Here is a 25,043-nt window from a genome sequence, read left to right as displayed (position 1 = left end):
GAGAAATTAATTACGGTAGGTAAAGTGTTGTTATTTCCCTCCCTACTTTTTCTCCTGCAAAGCTCTGCTTTTGTTTGCACCATGCTGAGTCCCTATTCGCAAATAATGCATGTGTCATTATGACATACTGGGCGATCATTTGTAGGGGGCAGCAATTCCTATCATGCTTTGCTTGGGAAGTTGGCCATTGCTGGTCACAGAAAGCTAGAAGAGATAGACTTCTATCCTTTTCCAGCCATGTAATGGTTATAGCAATTATTAAGAAAGGAAAACTAAATCATCGCCATCTTTTTTTGTTGTTGCTATGACATAGATGATATGTGAATCTGGATACAATATGAGAAGTGGAAATCCTGGAACGTGGATTTTGGGCTTGACTCAGAAAGTCCTCTTTGCTCTTTTTCTGGGGATGTATCTTGTGACCTTGGCAGGGAATATTCTCATCATACTGGCGATAAGAGGGGACCCACACTTGCACACACCTATGTATTATTTTCTGAGCCACCTCTACTTCCTGGACATGTGCTACACCACCACAATCATTCCTCAAATGCTGTCCAACTTCCTGGCAGAGCGCAAAGCCATCTCCTTTGTGGGCTGCATGGCACAGATGTACATCTCCCTGTCTCTGGGAGGAATCGAATTCATCCTGCTGGCTGTCATGGCATACGACCGGTACATGGCAATCTGCCATCCCTTGTATTATAATGTTCTTATGAACCAACAGCTCTGTTTGCAGATGGCAGTCGGGTGTTGGCTCTGTGGCTTTGCGAAATAATATTTCATATATTTTGAAAGGACGATGTTCAGAGGAAATATGTGAGGATCGAAGCAAATAAAAAAGTAGATCAGGGTTATGAATATCACACCTAAGAATCTAGGTGCACAAGCAGACAAGATTTACAAATAAATAATGATTAACAAAGGTGCATGTGAAAGGGGAAGTATTTTGTAAGCTGTTTTGTGGGCCAGTGTCATCTGTGGACCTAATTGCATACCTGAGCTAGACAACAAAAAGGTAATCTGCTCTAGTCAGGCTTCATTTTTCAGATGGAGCAAAGAGTCTGAACCAGTTAAGGTCTTATAAATGCTGCTATCTATCTATCTATCTATCATCTATCTATCTATCTATCTATCTATCTATCTATCTAATCATGCAATATCTTATTCCATGGACTAAATTAGCAAGCTTATAAAAAGTCACTACTTAGTCTGTCTTTTTCACTCACCAACACCCCCAAGCAATGCCAATTATATGCCTTGAACTGTAAACATTCCTTATAACTACATTAAAAGTAAAGTGTGGGTAATTAATTCAATATTTGCTTTTTAAAATTGTATTTATTGATAGCTGTCACATTCGAAGATGATAGGATTACCGGTACTTTGCTGAAGAACCTTTTGTGATGTTTGTGTCTTGTTATTGCACATGTCTTTGTGTACCACTTTGAGGGTTTTTTTTAAAATAAATAAATACTGTCTACTCAGAAGTAAGTAGGGTTTACACCCAAATCAGTATAATTCTGTGCACACTTACTTGGGAGTAAGTCCCTTTGAACTCTGAATAGACATGTTACAGTTCTAAACTGAGATAATGACTGTTATACAATAGGAATCTTTGATATACAGTACTGATTTATGTGGGTTCAATTATATTTATATATTTTCAGTGAAAGAGTCTGGAACAGTTAGTGCTAGAGAAATGGATATGTCAACTGAGATTTGAAAGAGGTCACAGCAATCAAGGACAGTTTAATTCTTAGCACTTTCTTTCTCAAAAGAATGTTGGAGGGAACACATACTGACAAAGAAAAACACATACATATTTGTTATACATTATCTTCATCCAGTTTTCAACTTGCATTTACATATTATTTATTGTTAGTTAGAATTATTAACATTGCTCAGGATTATCATTGATTAGGTTCCATGTTGTTATTTTTCTCAGATGGAGACATTGATACCATGATCCACTGATATGAAGACACGTTCCATTGCAGAAATACCAAAAGGTTCTTAGTGTGGTCCTATTTTCCCTCCACTTTTCTGAGGAATAGAGACTGCACATCATCAAATAACAAAATGGCAGGAGAAAATCATACTGTGGTGGCAGAATTTTTCCTCTCAGGCCTCACAGAAAATCGTAAGGTGGCCCTTATTTGTTTTCTCTTCTTTCTAGCAATGTACCTGGTCACTTGTGTGGGGAATCTCGGGATGATTGCCTTGATTAGAATCGATTCCCGACTCCATACCCCTATGTACTATTTCCTCAGCAACTTAGCTTTTGTGGATTTCTGCTATTCCTCAACTATAACTCCCAAGACACTGGTGAATTTCTTAGCTGTCAGGAAAGCCATTTCATTTGGTGGCTGCATTGCACAATTGTTCAGCTTTGTCCTGACCGCAAGCGTTGAGTGCCTTCTGCTGGCTGTCATGGCCTATGACCGATACGTGGCCATTTGTAACCCACTCCTCTATACAGTCATAATGACAAAGAAGGTCTGCGCTCAGCTGGTAGGCATTACCTATCTTATCGCCTTGATCCATGCTCTTGCACAAACTATCTCCACATTCAGGCTCTCCTTCTGTGCCTCCAATGTCATCAATCATTATTTCTGTGACATTCCTCCTCTCATAAAGCTCTCCTGCAGCGATACCTACAGTAATGAGATTGTGCTTTACACCTTTGGCACTTTCCATGGCATCTTCACCTCAGCAGAGATTGTTGTCTCCTATGTGTACATCATCTCCACGATCTTGCATATTCGCTCTTCAGAAGGCAGACGCAAAGCCTTCTCTACCTGTGCCTCTCACCTCACAGCTGTCTTGATATTTTATGGAACCACAGTGTTCATGTATGTCCGGCCAATTTCAAGCTACTCTCTGGGCCGAGACAAAGTGATCTCTGTGTTCTACACAGTGGTGATCCCCCTGCTGAATCCCCTGATCTACAGCCTGAGGAATAAGGAGGTGAAGGATGCGCTGATGAGATTCTCAGGAAGGCTGAAGTTTTCTCAATAAGCAAATGTAGTACATGGACAGAAACCCTGGTTAGAATAGATTGTTTCGTGCATCACTGGTACTCCTAACTGTGCAAAATTGAAATAAAACAAAAAATGTGTTTGTTTTTAATGTTGGTATACTGTCCAATAACTCTGGGTGGCAAATATTACAGTTTATAAGCCTTGAAAAAAATGTAACATGTGAATCAAGGGGGAAAAGCAACGAATCCATATTTATTTTTTAAAAATAGAAGAGATAAAATAACCAGCTGAAAACTATATAAAACAGCATTTAAAAGCACTAAAAGATTGTAAGAATTCAAAATACCTGGGAAAATAACAAGGTATCAGCTGGTGCTGAAAGAGCAGGTGAGCCTCTCTGGAGAGGGGTACATTGCCCAAAAGACCCTCTATTCAGTAACCATGTACTGCAGCTCATTTAGTGGGGACCAACCAGAAAAGGGTCTCTGAAGATGACTTTAGGTCCAGATAGGCATATATGGATGGTGGTAATAATCATGTAAGCCGGCCCCAAACCATTTAGGGCTTTAAAGGTTAAAATCAGTAGACCTATTGAAATGAATGGGCATGACTAAGTTAGGATAATTGCAGTGGGGCGGCTATGAGTAAAAAAATAGTTGAATGTCACTCATTCAGATTTTATCAAATGTTGCATTGTGTAAGAAAACACTACTAATGGTGACCCACTTCATTGTGGGCCCTTGTGCAAAATATAGTTTGGGCACCCAGTTTAGTTGGATTATACAGAGCAAAGGAAGCAGCGACCTAGGCAAATAGTTCATTTATGAAGCAGAAAACCCATTAAAAAATAAAAATAAAACTCACAAAACAGCTGTCAAGAAGACCAGGTCTCTAAAACCTAGGATTCAGCCCCTTGGCAGTTTAGCAGGTGCCAATTGGACAGAGATGAAAAAAGGCAACTCTTGCAAAGTGGTACACTTCCACCACTCCTGTAGTTCAACCAGCCTAAGCCAAGAGACCCCCAGACTTTACCAAACAACCTCAAGACTCCCAAAAAGCAAGAGCTAAGAACCATGCTCTCTGCCTTGAGGGCCTTGAGTCCACAAGGTTACCCAGTAGCAGTTTAACCAACAGGCCAATTAACTGGATCCACCACCATGGCTTTCCCCAAGAAACCACACCAAGGATTGAAGATGTAGATTTATTGTAATAATTAAAACTGACAGCAAAAAAGACAGAACCTGCGTGCCAGTGAGAAATATATTGCTTAAAAAAAAACTGTTTAGAGACAAGGTTCCCAACGTGGGGCACACACCCCACAGGGGGGCAATTTGTTTTTTAGGGTGGGGGCAATTTGGAAGCTTGTTTAGACCAAATTAATGACCTTTTAGGCTTCCTCCATGTGAATAGGAGTTCACTTTTTGAATAATAAGAATTATATGTCACGGGGGGAGGGCGGGCATCAGAATTTTACAGATGCTTAGGTGGGGCATGGCCAAAAAAGGTTGGGAACTACTGGTTTAGAGCATAAAGTACAATTGGGAATTATAATACAGTACAGAAATAAAACAATAAAGCTAACTTAATCTAGCTCTAATACAGTCATCCCCAAACTTCGGCCCTCCAGATGTTTTGGACTACAATTCCCATCTTCCCCAACCACTGGTTCTGTTAGCTAGGGATCATGGGAGTTGTAGGCCAAAACATCTGGAGGGCCGCAGTTTGGGGATGCCTGCTCTAATACATACCAACAGAGCCCTCCCTCAGGAAGAAAACACAAAGGTGTCAGTTAAGGTATGAGGCACAAGACAAAGAAATAGAGTGGTACCTTGGGTTACAAACGCTTCAGGTTACAGACTCTGCTAACGCAGAAATAGTACCCCGGGTTAAGAACTTTGCTTCAGGATGAGAACAGAAATCGTGCTCTGGCGGCGCAGCAGCAGCAGCAGCAGCAGGAGCCCCCATTAGCTAAAGTGGTGTCTCAGGTAAAGAACAGTTTCAGGTTAAGAACGGACATCCGTAACGAATTAAGTTCTTAACCAGAGGTACCACTGTATGGGTAACTTTATATTACATAGCCTAGCAATGCAAGAAGGGTTTGTCCATACTTCTGCCTGTCACATGCCTAGAAAGCATGGGACTAAGTGATTTGCTGCTAGTTCATTGGTCTAAGCAGCTTTGCTTTTGCCCCATTGCTTTCCCCTCTCTTGTGTGACGGGATTATCAATTTGAGGGGTTGTTCTTATGGAAAGATACTTAACAAAACTTCTGAAGGCAAGAGGGAAGCCTAACTCAGTGTTTCTCAACCAGTGTGCCTCCAGATGTTTTGGGACTACAACTCCCATCATTCCTGACCACTGGTCTTGCTAGCTAGGGATGATGGGAGTTGTAGTCCCAAAACATCTGGAGGCACACTGGTTGAGAAACACTGGCCTAACTCATGACTAGGGTATGGTTGAGTGGCAAGCCAGCAGCATGTCGATTGTCAGCACTCCTCAACAATAATGTGGGGTATTGCATCCTTTATTAGTAATGGACAGAGAAGCAGAATACTGCTGAGTATAACCTCCACATAGTTTCTTCACCTGGTATTTGATCCTTTAAAATCTAAACGGGCCTAGAATTGAAAAAAACTTCCCATTCCTTTGGTTTGAGAAGACTGAATGAATACATTTTTTTAAACCAGCCACTAGATGTCACCAAAGATCCATCTATAGGCCGTCCGTGCAATGTTATTCACAATATAGGAGATTCAAGCTATTGTTTCTGAACTCTAAGCTAGTGATATACAATAGTTGTTTCCTCCAAGCTTCTTTTTCAAAGCCTTTTTGTTCTGTGATGCCCTTTCGGTTTCACTCTTTACTTGAGCTAAGCCTAAATAAGTGCAGCTGCATTTACACGTATTTGTCTCCTATTTTTTTTGGCCCTCTTTCCGCCAGGCACTCCGCTCCCTTCTTACAAAATTTGGGACAGGGACATGTCTCTGTTGCTTATGTTGCAGTGTAAAGCACCCTGTATAATGATGGAGACTTGAGAAACAACATAGAGCCTTAGGAACTTGAGCCAGGCAACTCCAAAGGCGGATGATCTAAGCCAGGGGTGGGGTACTTATGGCCCACCAAATGTTACTGAGCTACAAGCTCCCACCAATCCCTGACCATTGGCCATGCTGGCTGAGGTTGGTGGGAGTTGGGAGTCCCAACAACATCAAGAAGGCCACAGTCCACTACTACCGCCAACCTTGGCTTAAAGCATGGGCCTGTAAAACATGAAGACACCTCCAATTGTGCTAAAAGGGAAATAATAATAATAATAATAATAATAATAATAATAATAATAATAATAATAATAGCCCATCTGGATGGGTTTCCCCAGCCACCCTGGGCGGCTTCCAGCAAAATATTAAAATACAATAATTCATCAAATATTAAACGCTTCCCTAAACAGGGCTGCCTTCAGTTGTCTTCTAAAAGTCAGATAGTTGTTTATTTCCTTGACATCTGAAGGGAGGGTGTTCCACAGGGCGGGAAGGCCCTCTGCCTGGTTCCCTGTAACTTCGTTTCTCGCAGTGAGGGAACCTCCAGAACAGAGGTTGGCAACCTCTGGCCCATGGGCCGGATACGGCCCATGGGCCCCGTTTATCCGGCCCTCGTGAACCGAGCTCCCTGCTAAGTGAGTCTCCCGCGCGCTGTGCTAAACTGGTGCAGCGCTGTGCTAAACTGTGCTAAACGCGCTGTGCTAAACTGGTGCAGCGCTGTGCTATAATACCATATAGGTAGCTTGCGCGAAGTCCATTGCACTGTTACTCCAGGCTAGAAATCGGATCAGTAGGAGCACTTGAGATGTGGTCTGAAGGGAAAGAGAAATAAAAAATACCAGCCGCCAGGAAAACCAGTTATGCTATGAGCAAGGGTAAGAGGGTAACTAACCCATTAACCAGAGGCCTTGGAAAAGGTGAGAAAGTGGTGATGGAGAGTAGAATGGTCCTGACCTAACAACCAGAGGCCTTGGAAAAAGTGAGAAAGTGGTGCAACCTCAAGTTATGGACGTGATACTAGGGAGAGGGGCCTTACAGACAGGGGTTGATGATTCTCACGTGAGAAGCCAGATCAATAAATAACCGGGTATAAAATACACTTCCGTGTTGAAGAGAAATATTTCAGGTAATTTCTCTTTACCTTTAAAGAGAAGTAGGGCATTCAAATCAGAAACCAGGATGGATTCTGTATATCTGGGATTGTCTCTGGAAAATAGGGACACTTGGGGGATCTGGAATCCCATGAAGCTGTGCCTCCATAGACCTACCCCTGTCACTGCTGGGGTTGTGCGGCTGTTGCGGCTGTGGTGGGTGCAGCTTCCGTCAAGATCTCATGGGCAGCACTCAGGCGCCTGGGGCGGCACACCCAGAGACACGACAAGCAGTCCATAGGGGCAGGGCAAGCCGCCCATAGGGTAAGGTTACCAGACGCCCCCGTTTCCTGGGGACAGTCCCCGGATTTACCAATCTGTCCCCATACAAAATCCATTGAAGTTGAAAAGTGTCCCGGGATTCATTGAAAAAACCCTGGTAACCTTACCATAGGGGTGGGGCGCACCGCGAGGCCTCCGTAGTCTGCCTGCCTCCTCCCACTCAGCCGCCCTACAGCTGGGGGGGGGGGAGAGGCAGTGGGTGGACTGTTTGGGCAGTGCAGAGCCTGCACCCCCCCCAGGCTGCCACATCTCTCCCAGGAGAGACGCGAGGCTCGGGCGCGCTGCAAGCCCCGCGGTGAGTGCCGCCTGGCATTTTGTCACCCCCCCCAGTGGTGACACCCAGGGCGATCTGCACCCATTGCACCCCACTTCCTCCGCCCCTGCTCGTGGGAGCTCATAGAGCTGTCATGAGATCTTTTTTCAGGCAGTGAAACTGGATGGGCCACCCTGGCAATGGGAATGCATGAATGGCTGAAGCTTCAGCTTTGAGTAGCATGAATTAATGCCCCTTTCCCATAACTTCTGCTGTGTTCTAGCAAATACACCATGCTTGGATTTTCATATAGCTGCTTTCTATAAGCAACTCTCAGGGACCCAGGTGTCTAGGGCTTGCTGATCAGAAGGTCGGCTGTTCGAATCCCTGCAATGGGGTGAGCTCCCATTGCTCGGTCCCAGCTCCTGCCTACCTAGCAGTTCGAAAGCACATCAAAGTGCAAGTAGATAAATAGGGACCGCTCCGGCGGGAAGGTAAACGGCGTTTCCGTGCGCTGCTCTGGTTTGCCAGAAGCAGCTTTGTCATGCTGGCCACATGACCCGGAAGCTGTCTGCGGACAAACACCGGCTCCCTCGGCCTATAGAGCGAGATGAGTGCCGCAACCCCAGAGTCAGACACGACTGGACCTGATGGTCAGGGGCCCCCTTATAGGCAACTCTCAGTTTAAACTCTATGTTCTGTGTTTTTCCCCTGTGGGGTCAGCAGGGGATAGGACAAATGGCAGGCCCAGACTGGGAAGATGGGGACGTGTGGCTAACAAGAATGGTACTCATACTCGGAGGTGATTCACTCTGTCATGTGTAATAGAATAGAAAATAGAAGTGCATGATTAATGTTCTGTGTAGTCTCAGAGTTGGAGATCATACAAGTAGTTTTTCTTCCCCTTACCAATCTCTCCTAGGGAATTTTCTGTAGCCAATTCTTGCTCCTTTCTTGGGAACAAAGACATGCACCATAGAGATTGTGTGCACTGCTTCAGCCTAATGGTCCCAATTCTGGCAAGAAAACAAAAATGAAGACTCCAGGGGTTTTCCCCTTTGAGCTCTTCTGCCTCTGGATTTGAGGTGATCAGTTTAAGGTAATTGACTCATATCTCCGGCAACTGTGTCAACTCCCAGCTATACTAATAAGCCCTCGCGGGCATGATTAAAAAGTTATTGCTTGCCAGCCTGCCATTATGTAACTTATGCAAGAAGTCTGAAAGTTCTGGCAAATTGGCTCCTCAGTGCCTTGTTAAAATTCAACTCCGTTTCAAAGACGTTGCTTCAAATTAGAGAAAGGCAGATGCAGGTTCTCTGGAGCGAATGCTGGTTTGGACATGACACCTTGGCATGCCTGTGCATCATGACAAAAATGACCCACGATTCCTCCTCCTTATCTTGCCCAGATCTGCCCCCCTATTTTCCCACAGCATGGTTCCGTCCCTGTAAGCTAATCATACCAGATAAAATGGGCTAGTTCATATTCTCGCCAGGATGGCTCCTCTACCGTATGCATTAAATTATTATTATTATTTAATTTTTTTTCATTTTTCACATTACACATAAAACAACACAACTCCCAACACATCAATTACTTTTCTTAAAAATATTGAACCAAATTCTTATAGTTCACTCCAATTATTTTTTCCCCACATATTGCCTGAGTTCTCTTGGAGGATGGATGGCGGCTAACAGATTGAGGTTGAATCCTGACAAGACAGAAATTCTGTTTGTGGGGGACAGGAAGCGGGCAGGTGTGGAAGACTCCCTGGTCCTGAATGGGATAACTGTGCCCCTGAAGGACCAGGTGCGCAGCCTGTGAGTCATTTTGGACTCACAGCTGTCCATGGAGGCACAGGTTAATTCTGTGTCCAGGGTGGCTGTCTACCAGCTCCATCTGGTACACAGGCCGAGACCCTACCTGCCTGCAGACTGTCTCGCCAGGGTGGTGCATGCTCTAGTTATCTCTCGCTTGGACTACTGCAATGCGCTCTACGTGGGGTTACCTTTGAAGGTGACCTGGAAACTACAACTAATCCAGAATGCGGCAGCTAGGCTGGAGACTGGGAGCGGCCGCCGAGACCACATAACACCGGTCTTGGAAGATCTACATTGGCTCCCAGTCTGTTTCCGAGCACAATTCAAAGTGTTGGTGCTGACCTTTAAAGCCCTAAATAGCCTCGGTCCAGTATACCTGAAGGAGCATCTCCACCCCCATCGTTCTGCCCGGACACTGAGGTCCAGTACCGAGGGCCTTCTGGTGGTTCCCTCATTGCGAGTAGCCAGGTTGCAGGGAACCAGGCAGAGGGCCTTCTCGGTGGTGGCGCCCGTCCTGTGGAATGCCCTCCCATCAGATGTCAAAGAGAAAAACAGCTACCAGATTTTTAGAAGACATCTGAAGGCAGCCCTGTTTAGGGAGGCTTTTAATGTTTAATCAATTATTTTATTTTTCTGTTGGAAGCCGCCCAGAGTGGCTGGGGAAACCCAGCCAGATGGGCAATGTATAAATAAATTATTATTATTGTTATTGTTATTGTTATTGTTATTATTATTAAGCACAATCTTCTTGATGCATGTCATCCAAAAATGGTTGCCACACTTAATAGAACTGATGGGAGTTAGAATTCCCTTTGGTCACATGAATGTGTTATGTCTTCTCAGCCAGGGCTATTGTCCATGCTCTGCAGTACTCTGCTTCAATGTTCAAGCCCAAGGTAGTGCGCCATCACATGGCTATTTCCATACATGCCACCACGAGGAGGAATGTTAAAAGGACTTTATGAAAAATTGGTGGAGCAGACATGTTCTTTATTGCAAGTAAAGTAAGTTGAGGGGAAGTTTGCAGGCCTGCTTTTTCTATTAAACTCAATTCTTTGAATACCAAAGCCCCAAATGGGTGAACAGATTTGCAAAACCACCATATATGTATGTAAACTTCCCTCCAACAAGCTGATGTTGCCCCCTGGTATCATGTGGGATACAGTGGTACCTCGGGTTAAGAACTTAATTCGTTCTGGAGGTCCATTCTTAACCTGAAACTGTTCTTAACCTGAGGTACCACTTTAGCTAATGGGGGCTCCTGCTGCTGCTGCTGCTGCTGCTGCTGCGCCGCCAGAGCACGATTTCTGTTCTCATCCTGAAGCAAAGTTCTTAACCCGGGGTACTATTTCTGCGTTAGCAGAGTCTGTAACCTGAAGCGTTTGTAACCCAAGGTACCACTGTATTTCTTTGTCTTGTGCCTCATACCTTAACTGACACCTTTGTGTTTTCTTCCTGAGGGAGGGCTCTGTTGGTATGTATTAGAGCTAGATTAAGTTAGCTTTATTGTTTTATTTCTGTACTGTATTATAATTCCCAATTGTACTTTATGCTCTAAACCAGTAGTTCCCAACCTTTTTTGGCCATGCCCCACCTAAGCATCTGTAAAATTCTGATGCCCGCCCTCCCCCCGTGACATATAATTCTTATTATTCAAAAAGTGAACTCCTATTCACATGGAGGAAGCCTAAAAGGTCATTAATTTGGTCTAAACAAGCTTCCAAATTGCCCCCACCCTAAAAAACAAATTGCCCCCCTGTGGGGTGTGTGCCCCACGTTGGGAACCTTGTCTCTAAACAGTTTTTTTTTAAGCAATATATTTCTCACTGGCACGCAGGTTCTGTCTTTTTTGCTGTCAGTTTTAATTATTACAATAAATCTACATCTTCAATCCTTGGTGTGGTTTCTTGGGGAAAGCCATGGTGGTGGATCCAGTTAATTGGCCTGTTGGTTAAACTGCTACTGGGTAACCTTGTGGACTCAAGGCCCTCAAGGCAGAGAGCATGGTTCTTAGCTCTTGCTTTTTGGGAGTCTTGAGGTTGTTTGGTAAAGTCTGGGGGTCTCTTGGCTTAGGCTGGTTGAACTACAGGAGTGGTGGAAGTGTACCACTTTGCAAGAGTTGCCTTTTTTCATCTCTGTCCAATTGGCACCTGCTAAACTGCCAAGGGGCTGAATCCTAGGTTTTAGAGACCTGGTCTTCTTGACAGCTGTTTTGTGAGTTTTATTTTTATTTTTTAATGGGTTTTCTGCTTCATAAATGAACTATTTGCCTAGGTCGCTGCTTCCTTTGCTCTGTATAATCCAACTAAACTGGGTGCCCAAACTATATTTTGCACAAGGGCCCACAATGAAGTGGGTCACCATTAGTAGTGTTTTCTTACACAATGCAACATTTGATAAAATCTGAATGAGTGACATTCAACTATTTTTTTACTCATAGCCGCCCCACTGCAATTATCCTAACTTAGTCATGCCCATTCATTTCAATAGGTCTACTGATTTTAACCTTTAAAGCCCTAAATGGTTTGGGGCTGGCTTACATGATTATTACCACCATCCATATATGCCTATCTGGACCTAAAGTCATCTTCAGAGACCCTTTTCTGGTTGGTCCCCACTAAATGAGCTGCAGTACATGGTTACTGAATAGAGGGTCTTTTGGGCAATGTACCCCTCTCCAGAGAGGCTCACCTGCTCTTTCAGCACCAGCTGATACCTTGTTATTTTCCCAGGTATTTTGAATTCTTACAATCTTTTAGTGCTTTTAAATGCTGTTTTATATAGTTTTCAGCTGGTTATTTTATCTCTTCTATTTTTTAAAAATAAATATGGATTCGTTGCTTTTCCCCCTTGATTCACATGTTACATTTTTTCAAGGCTTATAAACTGTAATATTTGCCACCCAGAGTTATTGGACAGTATACCAACGTTAAAAACAAGCACATTTTTTGTTTTATTTCAATTTTGCACAGTTAGGAGTACCAGTGATGCACGAAACAATCTATTCTAACCAGGGTTTCTGTCCATGTACTACATTTGCTTATTGAGAAAACTTCAGCCTTCCTGAGAATCTCATCAGCGCATCCTTCACCTCCTTATTCCTCAGGCTGTAGATCAGGGGATTCAGCATGGGGATCACCACTGTGTAGAACACAGAGATCACTTTGTCTCGGCCCAGAGAGTAGCTTGAAATTGGCCGGACATACATGAACACTGTGGTTCCATAAAATATCAAGACAGCTGTGAGGTGAGAGGCACAGGTAGAGAAGGCTTTGCGTCTGCCTTCTGAAGAGCGAATATGCAAGATCGTGGAGATGATGTACACATAGGAGACAACAATCTCTGCTGAGGTGAAGATGCCATGGAAAGTGCCAAAGGTGTAAAGCACAATCTCATTGCTGTAGGTATCGCTGCAGGAGAGCTTTATGAGAGGAGGAATGTCACAGAAATAATGATTGATGACATTGGAGGCACAGAAGGAGAGCCTGAATGTGGAGATAGTTTGGGCAAGAGCATGGATCAAGGCGATAAGATAGGTAATGCCTACCAGCTGAGCGCAGACCTTCTTTGTCATTATGACTGTATAGAGGAGTGGGTTACAAATGGCCACATATCGGTCATAGGCCATGACAGCCAGCAGAAGGCACTCAACGCTTGCAGTCAGGACAAAGCTGAACAATTGTGCAATGCAGCCACCAAATGAAATGGCTTTCCTGACAGCTAAGAAATTCACCAGTGTCTTGGGAGTTATAGTTGAGGAATAGCAGAAATCCACAAAAGCTAAGTTGCTGAGGAAATAGTACATAGGGGTATGGAGTCGGGAATCGATTCTAATCAAGGCAATCATCCCGAGATTCCCCACACAAGTGACCAGGTACATTGCTAGAAAGAAGAGAAAACAAATAAGGGCCACCTTAGGATTTTCTGTGAGGCCTGAGAGGAAAAATTCTGCCACCACAGTATGATTTTCTCCTGCCATTTTGTTATTTGATGATGTGCAGTCTCTATTCCTCAGAAAAGTGGAGGGGAAATAGGAATGACTAGGGAAAACGGCCACACTAAGAACCTTTTGGTATTTCTGCAATGGAACGTGTCTTCATATCAGTGGATCATGGTATCAATGTCTCCATCTACGAATAAAACATCTGAGAAAAATAACAACATGGAACCTAATCAATGAGGTACCACTTTAACTAATGGGGCCTCCCGCTGCCGCCGCTGCACGATTTCTGTTCTCACCCTGAAGCAAAGTTCTTAACCCGAGTTACTATTTCTGGGTTAGCGGAGTCTGTAACCTGAAGCGTCTGTAACCTGAAGCGTCTGTAACCTGAGGTACCACTGTATTTGCAAGGGGGAAAGATGCCATCTATGTAAGTTTCAAGAAGTCCGCTCCTCTTACTTGGGGGACGGCATTGCGGGAGGGCCTCTGGGCCTCCTGGTGACCCGGCTGTGGGCGGAGGGATGCCGTCTGCATCATTGGGACTCCCAGCTGTGTCACGCCCCCAGGCTGACCAATCAGGATGACCGGGGTGTGTGGCCACCTCTGTTAAATTGGGCCAAAACTGTTTTCAAAGATTCCCCACAAAAAAGCATGTTTCATTTTTCATTAGAGATTATCACATGACAATATTTTTTTAAATGCTAATTAAGATGTATCTATGCCTCTGGGCAAATTAAGATGATGAGTGGCTCAATTGCAAGGCACTTTGCAATGTGCCCAGCTGTACTGTATTATATATAATTATATAATTTTATATATATATATATATATATATATATATATATATATATATATATATAATATAATACGGTATAATAATATAATATAATATAATATAATATAATATAATATAATATAATATAATATAATATAATATAATATAATATAATATAATATAATATAATATAATATAATGGTACATCTACTTACAAATAACTCTACTTACAAATGTTTCTATAGTGGAACCTCGGTTTATGAACACCTTGGTTTATGAATTTTTGGTTTATGAACGCCGCGGACCCATCGGGAACGGATTAATTCACTTTCCATTACTTTCAATGGGAAAGTTCGCTTCAGTTTATGAACGCTTCAGTTTATGAACAGACTTCCAGAACCAATTACACCCATGCTTCGGGTTAAGTACGCTTCAGGTTGAGTACTCCATGGACCCGTCTGGAAAGGATTAATCCACTTTCCATTACTTTCAATGGGAAAGTTCGCTTCAGTTTATGAACGCTTCAGTTTATGAACAGACTTCCGGAACCAATTAGTGTTCATAAACCAAGGTACCACTGTACTTACGAATGATGCTCCGTCCACCATCTTAGATGCGGTTTAGATAGGATTTTTTCTACTTACGAATTTTTAGATAGGGTTGCTTCGACTTAACGATTTTTTTCTCCCAATGCATTCCTATGGGATTCGACTTACAATTTTTTTCTACTTACGAATGTGCGTTCGGAACACATTAAATTCGTAAGTAGAGGTACCACTGTATAGTATAATATAATATAATAAATATAATATAATATAATATAATACAGTACAATGCAATACAATGTAATAACAGGTACACAGAATGTGTACACAGGTAACGGAGTGGTTCATATAACCCTTTCCCCTTAAAAATAAAAGGGAGTGGGGCTGGGCAGGCTTAACTGAATGCATTGATTTATTATTTATTAATTAAATTTTTATACTTCCCTTCATCTGTGAATCACATGGTGGTTTACGGTAAAAAATACAAAAATACATAGCACAATAACAAACTAAACAATACCTATACCTAAATAATAGGCTTAATTGAGAGGTTTGGGAGAAGAGGAATGTTTTCACCTGGCACCTAACAATATGTAATGAAGGCTCAGGTGAGCCTCCTTGGGGAGAGTATTCCACAGAGGGGGAGCCACCACAGAAAAGGCCCATTCTCAGTTGCCAGCCTCCAGACATCTTGTGGAGGAGGCACACAAAGAAGGGCCTCAGATGATGATCTCAGGGTCTGGGTTGGTTCATATGGGGAGAGGCAGTCCTTGAGGTATTACAGTCCTGAGCCATTTAAGGCTTTATAGGTCAAAACCAGCACTTTGGTTTGAGCCCATTAGTAGCCAGTGCAATCAGGACAGGATTGGTGTTATATGCTCAAACCGTATTGTCCCGGCGAGCAACCTGGCCTCTTATTTGAGGGGGCCAAAAAGTTGAATATGGAGACCAAGTGGCTGACATATAATGATTTATTGGTGGAAGAGAAAGATCAACTTAAGTTAAGGACTTATGATCAGTTGAAGAATAATTTGAATGATTGGTTGCAGTATCATCAAATACATGAATTGTATAAACTAGATTAAATAGTAGGTTTTCAAACTGAAAAATCCAAATTGGAAACGGATTTGATAGAGTCTAAAACAAAGAACCTTTCAAAGATGTGTAATTTACTGCTGGAATGGCACACCAAAGACGAACAAACGAAATCAGTAATGATTGATTGGGCTAAAGATGTAGGGCATAATATAATGATAGAAGATTGGGAAAGGTTGTGGAAGAAGAATATGAAGTTTACCGCATGTAATATATTGAAAGAAAATCTCATGAAGATGATGTATAGGTGGTATCTTACACCGGTAAAATTAGCTAAGATTTGTCATAAACAGGATAATAAATGTTGGAAATGTAAGAATATGGAAGGAACCTTTTACCATATGTGGTGGACATGCCCCCAAGTAAAGAGCTTTGGGGACAAGATTTATAATGAACTGAAGAAAGTGTTGAAAAACACGTTTGTTAAGAAACCAGAAGCCTTTTTACTTGGGATAATTAGAGAGGAATTACCTAAGAAAGATATTATGTCTTATTTTGTAAAACCAATAAACATATATTAAAAAAATAAATATTTTTTTTTTAGGGGGCCAGACCCCCACAAAATTGATGGGCGTTCCCATTCAAATGGTGTGTGCGCACTGCGTCATTTGATCAAATATGTGGGGCGGGTCTTACCTGGGCCCCCACAATATTTAATTCAAGTTGGCACCCCTGCCAGAGCATAGTTGATTGTCAGGGACTGGCCAGATGAGGGGGAGTGGTGGAGACCACCACCCCAGGCGGCTTCTGGCTAGGAGGCAAATGAAGATAGCTGTCAGGATGCTGTCAGTGGCTCCCGGCTGGTTGCCCAGGAAAGTATAAAAACAAGGAAAAGTTTCTTACAGTCCTTTTTTTATTTCAAACTTTTCACACGGAGGCTATAGAACCCAGCCTCTTGGATAAAGGCGTTGTTCCGAGTGAATCTCCACCCCCCCCCGTTTCTCCCATTCCTTATTCATCATCATCATCACCACCTTCTCTGCGGGTGCTGCTAAGTGCCCTTTGTCTTTGAGCTCTTTGCTCCCCTACTTTTAAGGCTTCCCGGGTTCTGGAGTGTTTTTCTAATGACAGCTGCTGCTCCGGCTATCCCATTACTGTATTTCCCAACTTCCCCCCTCATCTGCCTCTGAGCTGTGACCTCCCGCAAATCCCTGTTGTAAATATATAATGTCTTCTTCTTCTTCTTCTTCTTCCTCCCTGGAAGGGTCAGGATGGGGAGGCGGTCTCCACCATTCCTCCTCCTCCTCTGCCCAGTCCCTGATAATAGCATGGAAGTTGTTGAAGGGTGATGGGGTTCATCTTTCAGGTCAGAACATGTTCTTGGAGGATCTGCAAAGAGCTCTGTTTGAGCTCTTGTGTGTTTCCCTGGAAATGAACAAGCGGGAGCTGATCACCTCCTGTGGCATTTGGTATGGGCAGGTGAGAGTGATTAAGGCATGCTTGCTTTAATATCTAAGACATTATTGGGTTGAGGGCACTCTTCAGTCATCTTTCACGGGTTGGGGTGTTCTTCGGGGTGGGGTGGGGTGGGGTCATAGTCTGAGCATCAAGATGTTTCCAGCAGGGAGGGAGGATTCTTTCCAAACAATTCTGTATGGCCGCAGCAAGTGACTCTGAATATGCCCAGGAGCCGAGAGTGATAGAATCCCCCCCCCATATATTACAATTCACCTGCCCAGCTGGGTGCATTTGATTTGCTTAAGCTGATTGAATTAGGTTGGTTTGCAGATCCTCTAATTTGCTATATTTAATCAATATAATGACGTGGGTGGCGCTGTGGGTTAAACCACAGAGCCTAGGGATTACCAGTCAGAAGGTCGGCAGATCGAATCCCCGCAACGGGGTGAGCTCCCCAACTCCTGCCAGCCTAGGAGTTCGAAAGCACGTCAAAATGCAAGTAGATAACTAGGTACCGCTCTGGCGAGAAGGTAAACGGCGTTTCCGTGCGCTGCTCTGGTCTGCCAGAAGCGGCTTAGTCATGCTGGCCACATGACCCAGAAGCTGTACACCGGCTCCCTTAGCCAGTAAAGAGAGATGAGTGCCGCAACCCCAGAGTTGTCCGCGACTGGACCTAATGGTCAGGGGTCCCTTTACCTTTACCTTTAATCAATATAATCTGTTTACCCAAAGTAATGTTTTTCTTTCCTGTGTGTTGGCAAACAGGATCTGGCCCAATGAGTTTTCGCACAACTGAGATTTCAGGTCAGCAACTGCAGGATTCCTCCGAGACCCGTGTCCCAATACAGAGTTTATGCCATCTCTCTCCCCCCCCCACCTCTGTGGCAAGGGGGGGGGAGATGTTGTCCTTCTGACTCATGACAGAGGCAGAGCTTCTTAGGTATTACTTCAGATTGCTGTGTGACAACATTTTCCTTCACTCCACATAAATCCCCCACTGTCTTGTTTGTTGCTGTGGTTCTACGGTTCACAAGGAAAGCAAGGAAGGCTAGTGGATGCAGTTTACTGGGTCTCCAATCTTAGGCAGTCAAAACACTTTAGGTCTATAGTGCTGTTTTTCAGTTATGGGCATATTATATTCATTCAGTGAACTAAATATAAGAGATCGGAAGTCATAATCTTAGTTGAGTTTCTATGTGGAAATGTATACCTTAGGTTTAGTGATTGTTTTGGGGGGAAATCATAGCCTCTTTGCAATATATTGTAATTAGGTGAGTTTAAAATCCATTTACTCTTATTAAACTGTTTTGCAGCTTTGGCAGATAAATGTCTTGCCATACAAATGCCTGTTATTAAGTGATAATATAAACTTGGAGAGTAATGTTGTTATATGGTAAGCACATTTTCTTGGTTTGATAAGTTTTTAATCTCCTTCTTTTAACATGTATCTTGCAATGAAACATGGACTAGAATTTTGATCAGTTCCTTTACATCACTTGATAATTTCTTTTGAATATCTGTGATTATGAAGCATAAAGAACTTGCACCTCATGGTTTGGAAAATTTAACATTTGCAGCAATTGATTTGAATAATAATATCTGTCAGGAAAACCCCTCATCATTGCTGATTCCATTTTACTACTATGGATAGTGGTTGAAATACAATTTAAATCCAATAATGATAATTTTTGAGGATTTTCTACTCCTCTGAGTAATATATACTAATAGCAAACTCATTCTCTGAGGTGCCTGTCTTTATGTTGTGTGTGGATATTGTACTATCCATGTGTGTAGTAGTACTTTTCACACACAACAGGGAGATACCACCAGCCACAGGAAACTCCAATGTTTGCTGAAGTGCACCATGTCTAAGAGCAGGGAAAGGGGGGGGGAGCAGTCCAATGGGAACTTAGCATGCTCAGTGACTACAGAATGCTGACTCGCTGTTGTAGGCAAGGAGAATGGAATGAAGTGGCTGAATATTCCGTGGCTGCAGCACTCCACACTGCAACATTTTGTTGAAGGTCCTACTTGGATTTTTAATAGAGATCATAAATATTGAAGTCAAGCAACTAAAAACAAAATGCTACACAATCTATAATGTTTCCTAGGCGTTACTGTTTAACTACCACCCATCATTCTGGTACCCCTTAATATTTTGAACAGGATTATTTAAGTGTGTGCATTGCAGTATATGCAGTAAAATTTTGAGGGGTAGGGCATTTTGATTATGACTGCAATCCTGTGGTCCTTGGGGTGCCTGACCCGAGGCCATCAGATTCTGCAGATCTTCCTCTCCATGGGTGGAGACGGAGGTCTGCCATAGGAGAGGGAGATCTAATGAGGGAGACCTGTTGTTGCTCCTTTTTGCCCTGCCTCCAGTGTTCCAGGGTTGTGCTGGGAATGGTAAGGGAGGTTTTGCAACCATTGCATCCAGAGCCCTCTCATTCCCTTGACAGGCCCCTAGAATGTAGCAGGGGTCGGGGAGGGTACACAGCCCTGATGTTGGCATGCATCATATGATGGGCTGATCAGAGTGCTGGGCTAGGGTCTGGGAGACCAGGATTTAATCCCCCACTCAGCCAGGAAGCTCGTTGGGTGGTGGCCAGCCACCATCTCTTAACCTAACCTACCTCACAGGATTGCGAGGAGAAGATGGGGAGAATAAAAACTGTATGTCACCTTGAGCTTCTTGGAGGAAAGGCTGGATAGAAAGCCATTCCAATCCAATCCGTCAGTCAATTAATCAAAAATTCCTTTAAAAAAAACTGTGAAAGGAGAGGGAAATTGGGAGAAAGACACTCCCCTCCACCTTGCCAGGGGAATTCCAGCAGTCCTTTGGCCACTATGCCTCCCTCCCTCTCTGAGTAGGTACAAGAAAATTACTCTTTCCGCAGTAACTTCTGACAGTAATATTGTGGTTAAGACCCGAATGGTTTTGAAAAGAGATTATAGTGCTGTCCTTCATGCTCTCCTATTTTGTGTTCAATTTTATATTTTATGAGGTTTTCTTTATTCATAATCTCAAAATGGTTTCAAAGCTTTTTCTGTTGTCCAAAGGAATCTATATTCAGGTTTTGACCACATGTGCGGGAGAGATATTCATCAGAAACAAACAGGATCAGGCCATCTATGATTAAAAGTCAGGTGCTTAAACAATTGCATATTGTCCTTCAACCAACATTCCTACTTACAAAAAAATCTGCTTTGTTTTCTTTGTATTTTAGACATTCTACCTGACCAGGAGGACAATGCAGAAAGACAACACCACAACAGCAAAAGACTTTTACTTGACTGAACTCTCTGATCTCCCAGAAGTGCGAATCACCCTCTTTGTGGTGATTCTGCTGACCTACTTGATCACTCTGGCAGGAAATGGGGCAATTCTGATTGCAATAGTAACAGATAGTCACCTCCAGACCCCCATGTACTTCTTCATCAGCAGCCTATCTTTCCTGGATGTCCTTTGCCCCACAGTTACAGTGCCCAAGATGCTCCAGATCTTTATGTCGGAGGACAAGACAATATCATTTGTTGGTTGTGTATTACAGCTCTTCTTTCTGATTGATGCTGTGGGCACCGAAATCTTCTTGCTCTCAGTGATGGCGTATGACCGCTACGTGGCAATCTGCAGTCCCTTGCACTACACAAACATCATGACGAAAAGGCGGTGTGTTCAGCTGGCTGCTGGGACCTGGCTAACCGGCTTCATCAATTCCATGATTCATACCTCAATGACCTTTACATTATCGTTCTGTGAGCCCAATAAAATTCACCAATATTACTGTGATATCCCACCACTAATGGCTGCCTCTTGCTCCTCTACTTTTCTCCCAGAACTGGTTCTCCTGCTTGTGGCTGGCATTTTAGGAGGTGGTGCTTTCCTGGTCACGCTGATCTCTTATGTGTGTATCATTTCTGCTATTCTGCGCATGCGCTCTGCTGAGGGAAGGCGCAAAGCTTTTTCTACCTGCGGTTCCCACCTGACCGTTGTTTTCCTGTTTTATGGGACCACCATTGCCACCTATGTTCGCCCCACCTCCAGCTATTCACCCAAACAGGACAGAATTGTTTCCATGTTGTATGGGATTGTTACTCCTATGCTAAACCCTATGATCTACAGTCTGAGGAATAAGGATGTTAAGAGGGCCTTGGTCAAAGCATTTGGTTTGAAAAGATTTTCATGAAGTTGCTGGTTTCATTCCTCCCTGTCCTTGAATACTGTCCTTCAAATACCTTGTACTTCTGAGCTAAAAGCATAGCTGCCAAGTACCCCGTTTTCCCCGGGAAACCCCCGTAGTTTCTTACCGTTTCCCGCAGGTGTCCCGAATGGCAAAATACCCCGTATTCCCCTGGATTATGGAGCTCCTGCCGGCGGCCATGTTCTTCTGGTGCCATGCCGGCACTGGAAGTCGCTTCTACGCACTTCCAGACATGCATGGAAGTGACTTACGATGCCGCTGTGCTCATTTGAAAAATGTCTGCAGCGCCAGAAGTCGGTTCTATGCACTTCCGGACATGCGTAGAAGTGATTTCCAATGCCGCTGTGCCCATTTCCAAAATGTCTGCAGTGCCAGAAGTCGCTTCTACGCATGTCCGGAAGTGCGTAGAAGTGACTTCTGGCGCGGCGGACATTTTGGAAATGGGCACAGCGGCATCGGAAGTCGCTTCTACGCATGTCCGGAAGTGAGTAGAAGCGACTTCCGGTGCCGCGGTGCTGCTGATCCCGGATTTTTCAATCTGGAACTTGGCACCTATGGCTAAAAGTCACTACAACCTTCCTTCCTTCCTTCCTTCCTTCCTTCCTTCCTTCCTTCCTTCCTTCCTTCCTTCCTTCCTTCCTATGAGCCTGTACTGGGAGACTATCATTTATGAAGTACCATATTTACTGAAATCTAATGCGCATTTCTTTTGGGCCAAATTATGTTTTGAAAATTAAGGTGCACATTAGATTTGATGGCGCATTAGATTCAAGTAAATCCCGTATGCAGTTTGGACACAGGTCTGCAAATCTCACATGCAATCTGGCATGCAATCTGACACTCAAATCTAGGGATCTTTTCATGTTGAGGCCTGGAAGCAGACCAGAGATTGTCAGCGGAATTAGGGGGCATTCAGGAGTAGGGTTCTGAGAAGGTTTTAAGGCAAAAATCGCAAGACTTTGGGGCAGGTGGGAGGGTATGGATAGCGAGGAAAGGGGGAATTGAGATTTTAGGGTGATACAACAGACAGGCATTGGCACGTTGAAGTTGATAATGATTTTGCTGTCTAATGCTGGTTCAGTCTGTGTGTTGATAACAGGAAGATCAATCCTGGAAAGCTATTTGATATACAATCTTCTTTCCCCCTATTTGTGACTTTCTAATAGCTGGATGTTTAACAGCGCACACCACAATTTTTAGATTCTTCTGGGTGGCCTCTCAATTGGAAGATAACAGGAATGCAAGATGCAGTTTATAAAAGAGCCTTTTAAACCTGGTTTGGTCCTGAGCAAATTTGCTGCCCTTAATCCTCATAGAAATCAATGAGATTTTATGGTAAGGTTACCAGATTTTTTTCAATGAATCCAGGGACACTTTAAACAAACAAACAAACAAACAAACAAATAATGTTCTGGATGTTGATGCTGCAGCGATGGCAGTGGCAGAGGTGCAGCCACTGCCTTGACCTCAACCGCCACATTTCCCCTTCCTCCGGGGCTTCTATCTCCTTTCTCCATGAGGCTGGGCAGCCCCTGAGTTGTTGGTTCTTTGGTGATGGTGGTGGTGGGGAGGCAGTGCGCGGTGGGTCAGGCATGGAAGGCGGGGGAGGGCTGAGAGCCGCAGCTTGGGCAGTGCAATGCCTCCCTTCCCATCGGAGCAGCCCCAATCCCATTCCTACTTGCCTGCAAGCAGGAGGGGGCAGGTATCCCTCAGTTGGGAAGGGAGGCTTCCCATTGCCTAACTGAGAGATCCCCGCCCCGCTCCTGCTTGCACGCAAGTAGGAGTTAGGACAGTGTATCTCAACCAGTGTGCCTCCAGATGTTTTGGGACTACAACTCCCATCATTCCTGACCACTGGTCTTGCTAGCTAGGGATGATGGGAGTTGTAGTCCCAAAACATCTGGAGGCACACTGGTTGAGAAACACTGAGTTAGGATCAGGGCTGCTCTGATGGGCAGCATGAAGCCTCCCTTCACAGCTTAGTTGGGGTCAGGGAAGGTGGAGGCAGCCTGGAAGCTGCATCTTAGAGCCCCTGCACCACCATCAAATGGGGACTTCCGGCGAGGCAAAATGGTGGGCGGCATGGCAGTGGGCAGCTCCTGAAGCCATCCAGAACCAACTGCAGCTACCAGGCTGGCTCCAGGCTGCTGAGGCTGCTGCTGCCGCATTTCCCGGGGATATTAGATGAAATCCGGGGATATCCTGGGGATTGAATTTGTCCGGAGACAGATTCGCAAATCCGGGGACTGTCCCCGGGAAATGGGGACATCTGGAAACCCTATTTTATGGTTATATAAAGTTTGCTTGAGTTCACCAGAACATAGGACTAACATTTTTTTCCTCTGGATCAGGAGCATGGGCAGGGAGGGTGCAGGGAGGGGCAGCTGCCCCTCATCAATAAAAACCAGTAGGAATACATAGCTCACTGAGGTTGTGCCTCCCAACAAAAGGCCTGCCCCACTCAAAACAAAAATCCTGGCTAGGCCCATGATCAAGACCATTGTATTCCTTTTGGCCAAAAGAGCTTTTGCGCAACTGAGTCAGCAACTGCAGGATTCCTTTGAGACCTTTGTCCAAATGTAGCCACTTTCTCTTGGTGCCATTTCCCCTCATGGCAGATGCAGTGTTTTTTAAACTTTACTTCAGAACACATATGCCAGCATTTCTCTTGACTCCACATTTTTTTTTCCGTCTTGATTAATAATGTGGTGCTACAGATTACTTGGAAAGCAAGAAAGGCAAGTGGCTTCAGTTTGTTGGTAGGTAGTCTAATATGATAAAACTGCAGTCCTGTTTCTTACTCATGTACTAACTCATGTACTCTTGAACTAACAATCAGAGATCAGAAGTCATGATCTCAGCTGGTGATCTTTTGCAAGCTTCCTTTGCACAATCTTAAATCCATTATCTGTAAAATGGGAACGCATATTGTAGGTTTAAGTTTTGCAGTAAAAAGAAGAAGAAGCATATTCACAATATATTGTTGCAATTATCTAATTTTTAAATCTATTAAGTTGATTTTAAACCCACTCCCTAAGTTTTAAATCCAATTGTAGGGATGTATACCATGGGTTTTGTGATTGCAGTTGAACAAACATAGTAGGTGGAATTCAGTGCAGCGCAAAGGGGCACATGAGCAGGGGAACGACGTCCACCTGCACAATAGGACCTTCCCCCCTCTCTTCTGCCATGCACTCCTCTTGCACCCTGCTCTGGGTTTTCTCCCAATCCCCTACAGCAGATTTAGGGAATACTGGGGGCACAAGGTGGAAGGAGATGTGGCCTGAGTGGACTTCATTCTATGCACACAACAACTTAGGTGAATCCCACCAATTATCTTTGCAATATGTTGTTGTCATTATGCATGTTTTAAATCTATTTAGTTTTATTAAAGTATGTCACCTTTGGCAAATAACTGTCTTACCTGAAAAATTAATAGAACCTTTTGGAGAGGAATGTTCATATATGTCACTATGCAAATTTTCTGACTTCTATTGGTTTTAGCAAGAAACAGCCACCTCCTTCTTTCAGCATGTATCTTGCAATGAATCCTGGACTACT

The 25,043-nt window shown here is 43.8% G+C and overlaps 3 protein-coding genes across 3 annotated transcripts; 2 read left to right on the top strand and 1 right to left on the bottom strand.

The window, feature by feature from the left end:
* The first annotated feature begins 2,076 nt into the window (after window positions 1-2,076).
* LOC132591749 (olfactory receptor 8U3-like) lies at window positions 2,077-3,021 on the top strand. Its single transcript, XM_060271866.1, has one exon. It carries the CDS (start codon window positions 2,083-2,085, stop codon window positions 3,019-3,021), a length of 939 nt encoding a protein of 312 aa, XP_060127849.1. The 5' UTR covers window positions 2,077-2,082.
* A 9,546-nt stretch (window positions 3,022-12,567) lies between these two features.
* Window positions 12,568-13,512, bottom strand: LOC118081490 (olfactory receptor 8U3-like). Its single transcript, XM_035108013.2, has one exon. It carries the CDS (start codon window positions 13,504-13,506, stop codon window positions 12,568-12,570), a length of 939 nt encoding a protein of 312 aa, XP_034963904.1. The 5' UTR covers window positions 13,507-13,512.
* A 7,019-nt stretch (window positions 13,513-20,531) lies between these two features.
* LOC118090933 (olfactory receptor 5V1-like) lies at window positions 20,532-21,467 on the top strand. Its single transcript, XM_035127366.2, has one exon. It carries the CDS (start codon window positions 20,532-20,534, stop codon window positions 21,465-21,467), a length of 936 nt encoding a protein of 311 aa, XP_034983257.2.
* The last annotated feature ends 3,576 nt before the right edge of the window (window positions 21,468-25,043 follow it).

Source organism: Zootoca vivipara, chromosome 1 (assembly GCF_963506605.1).
Source record: "Zootoca vivipara chromosome 1, rZooViv1.1, whole genome shotgun sequence".
Classification (NCBI taxonomy): domain Eukaryota; kingdom Metazoa; phylum Chordata; class Lepidosauria; order Squamata; family Lacertidae; genus Zootoca; species Zootoca vivipara.
The sequence above is the reverse complement of the archived record's forward strand: the minus strand, read 5'-3'. Positions and strand labels throughout refer to the sequence as shown.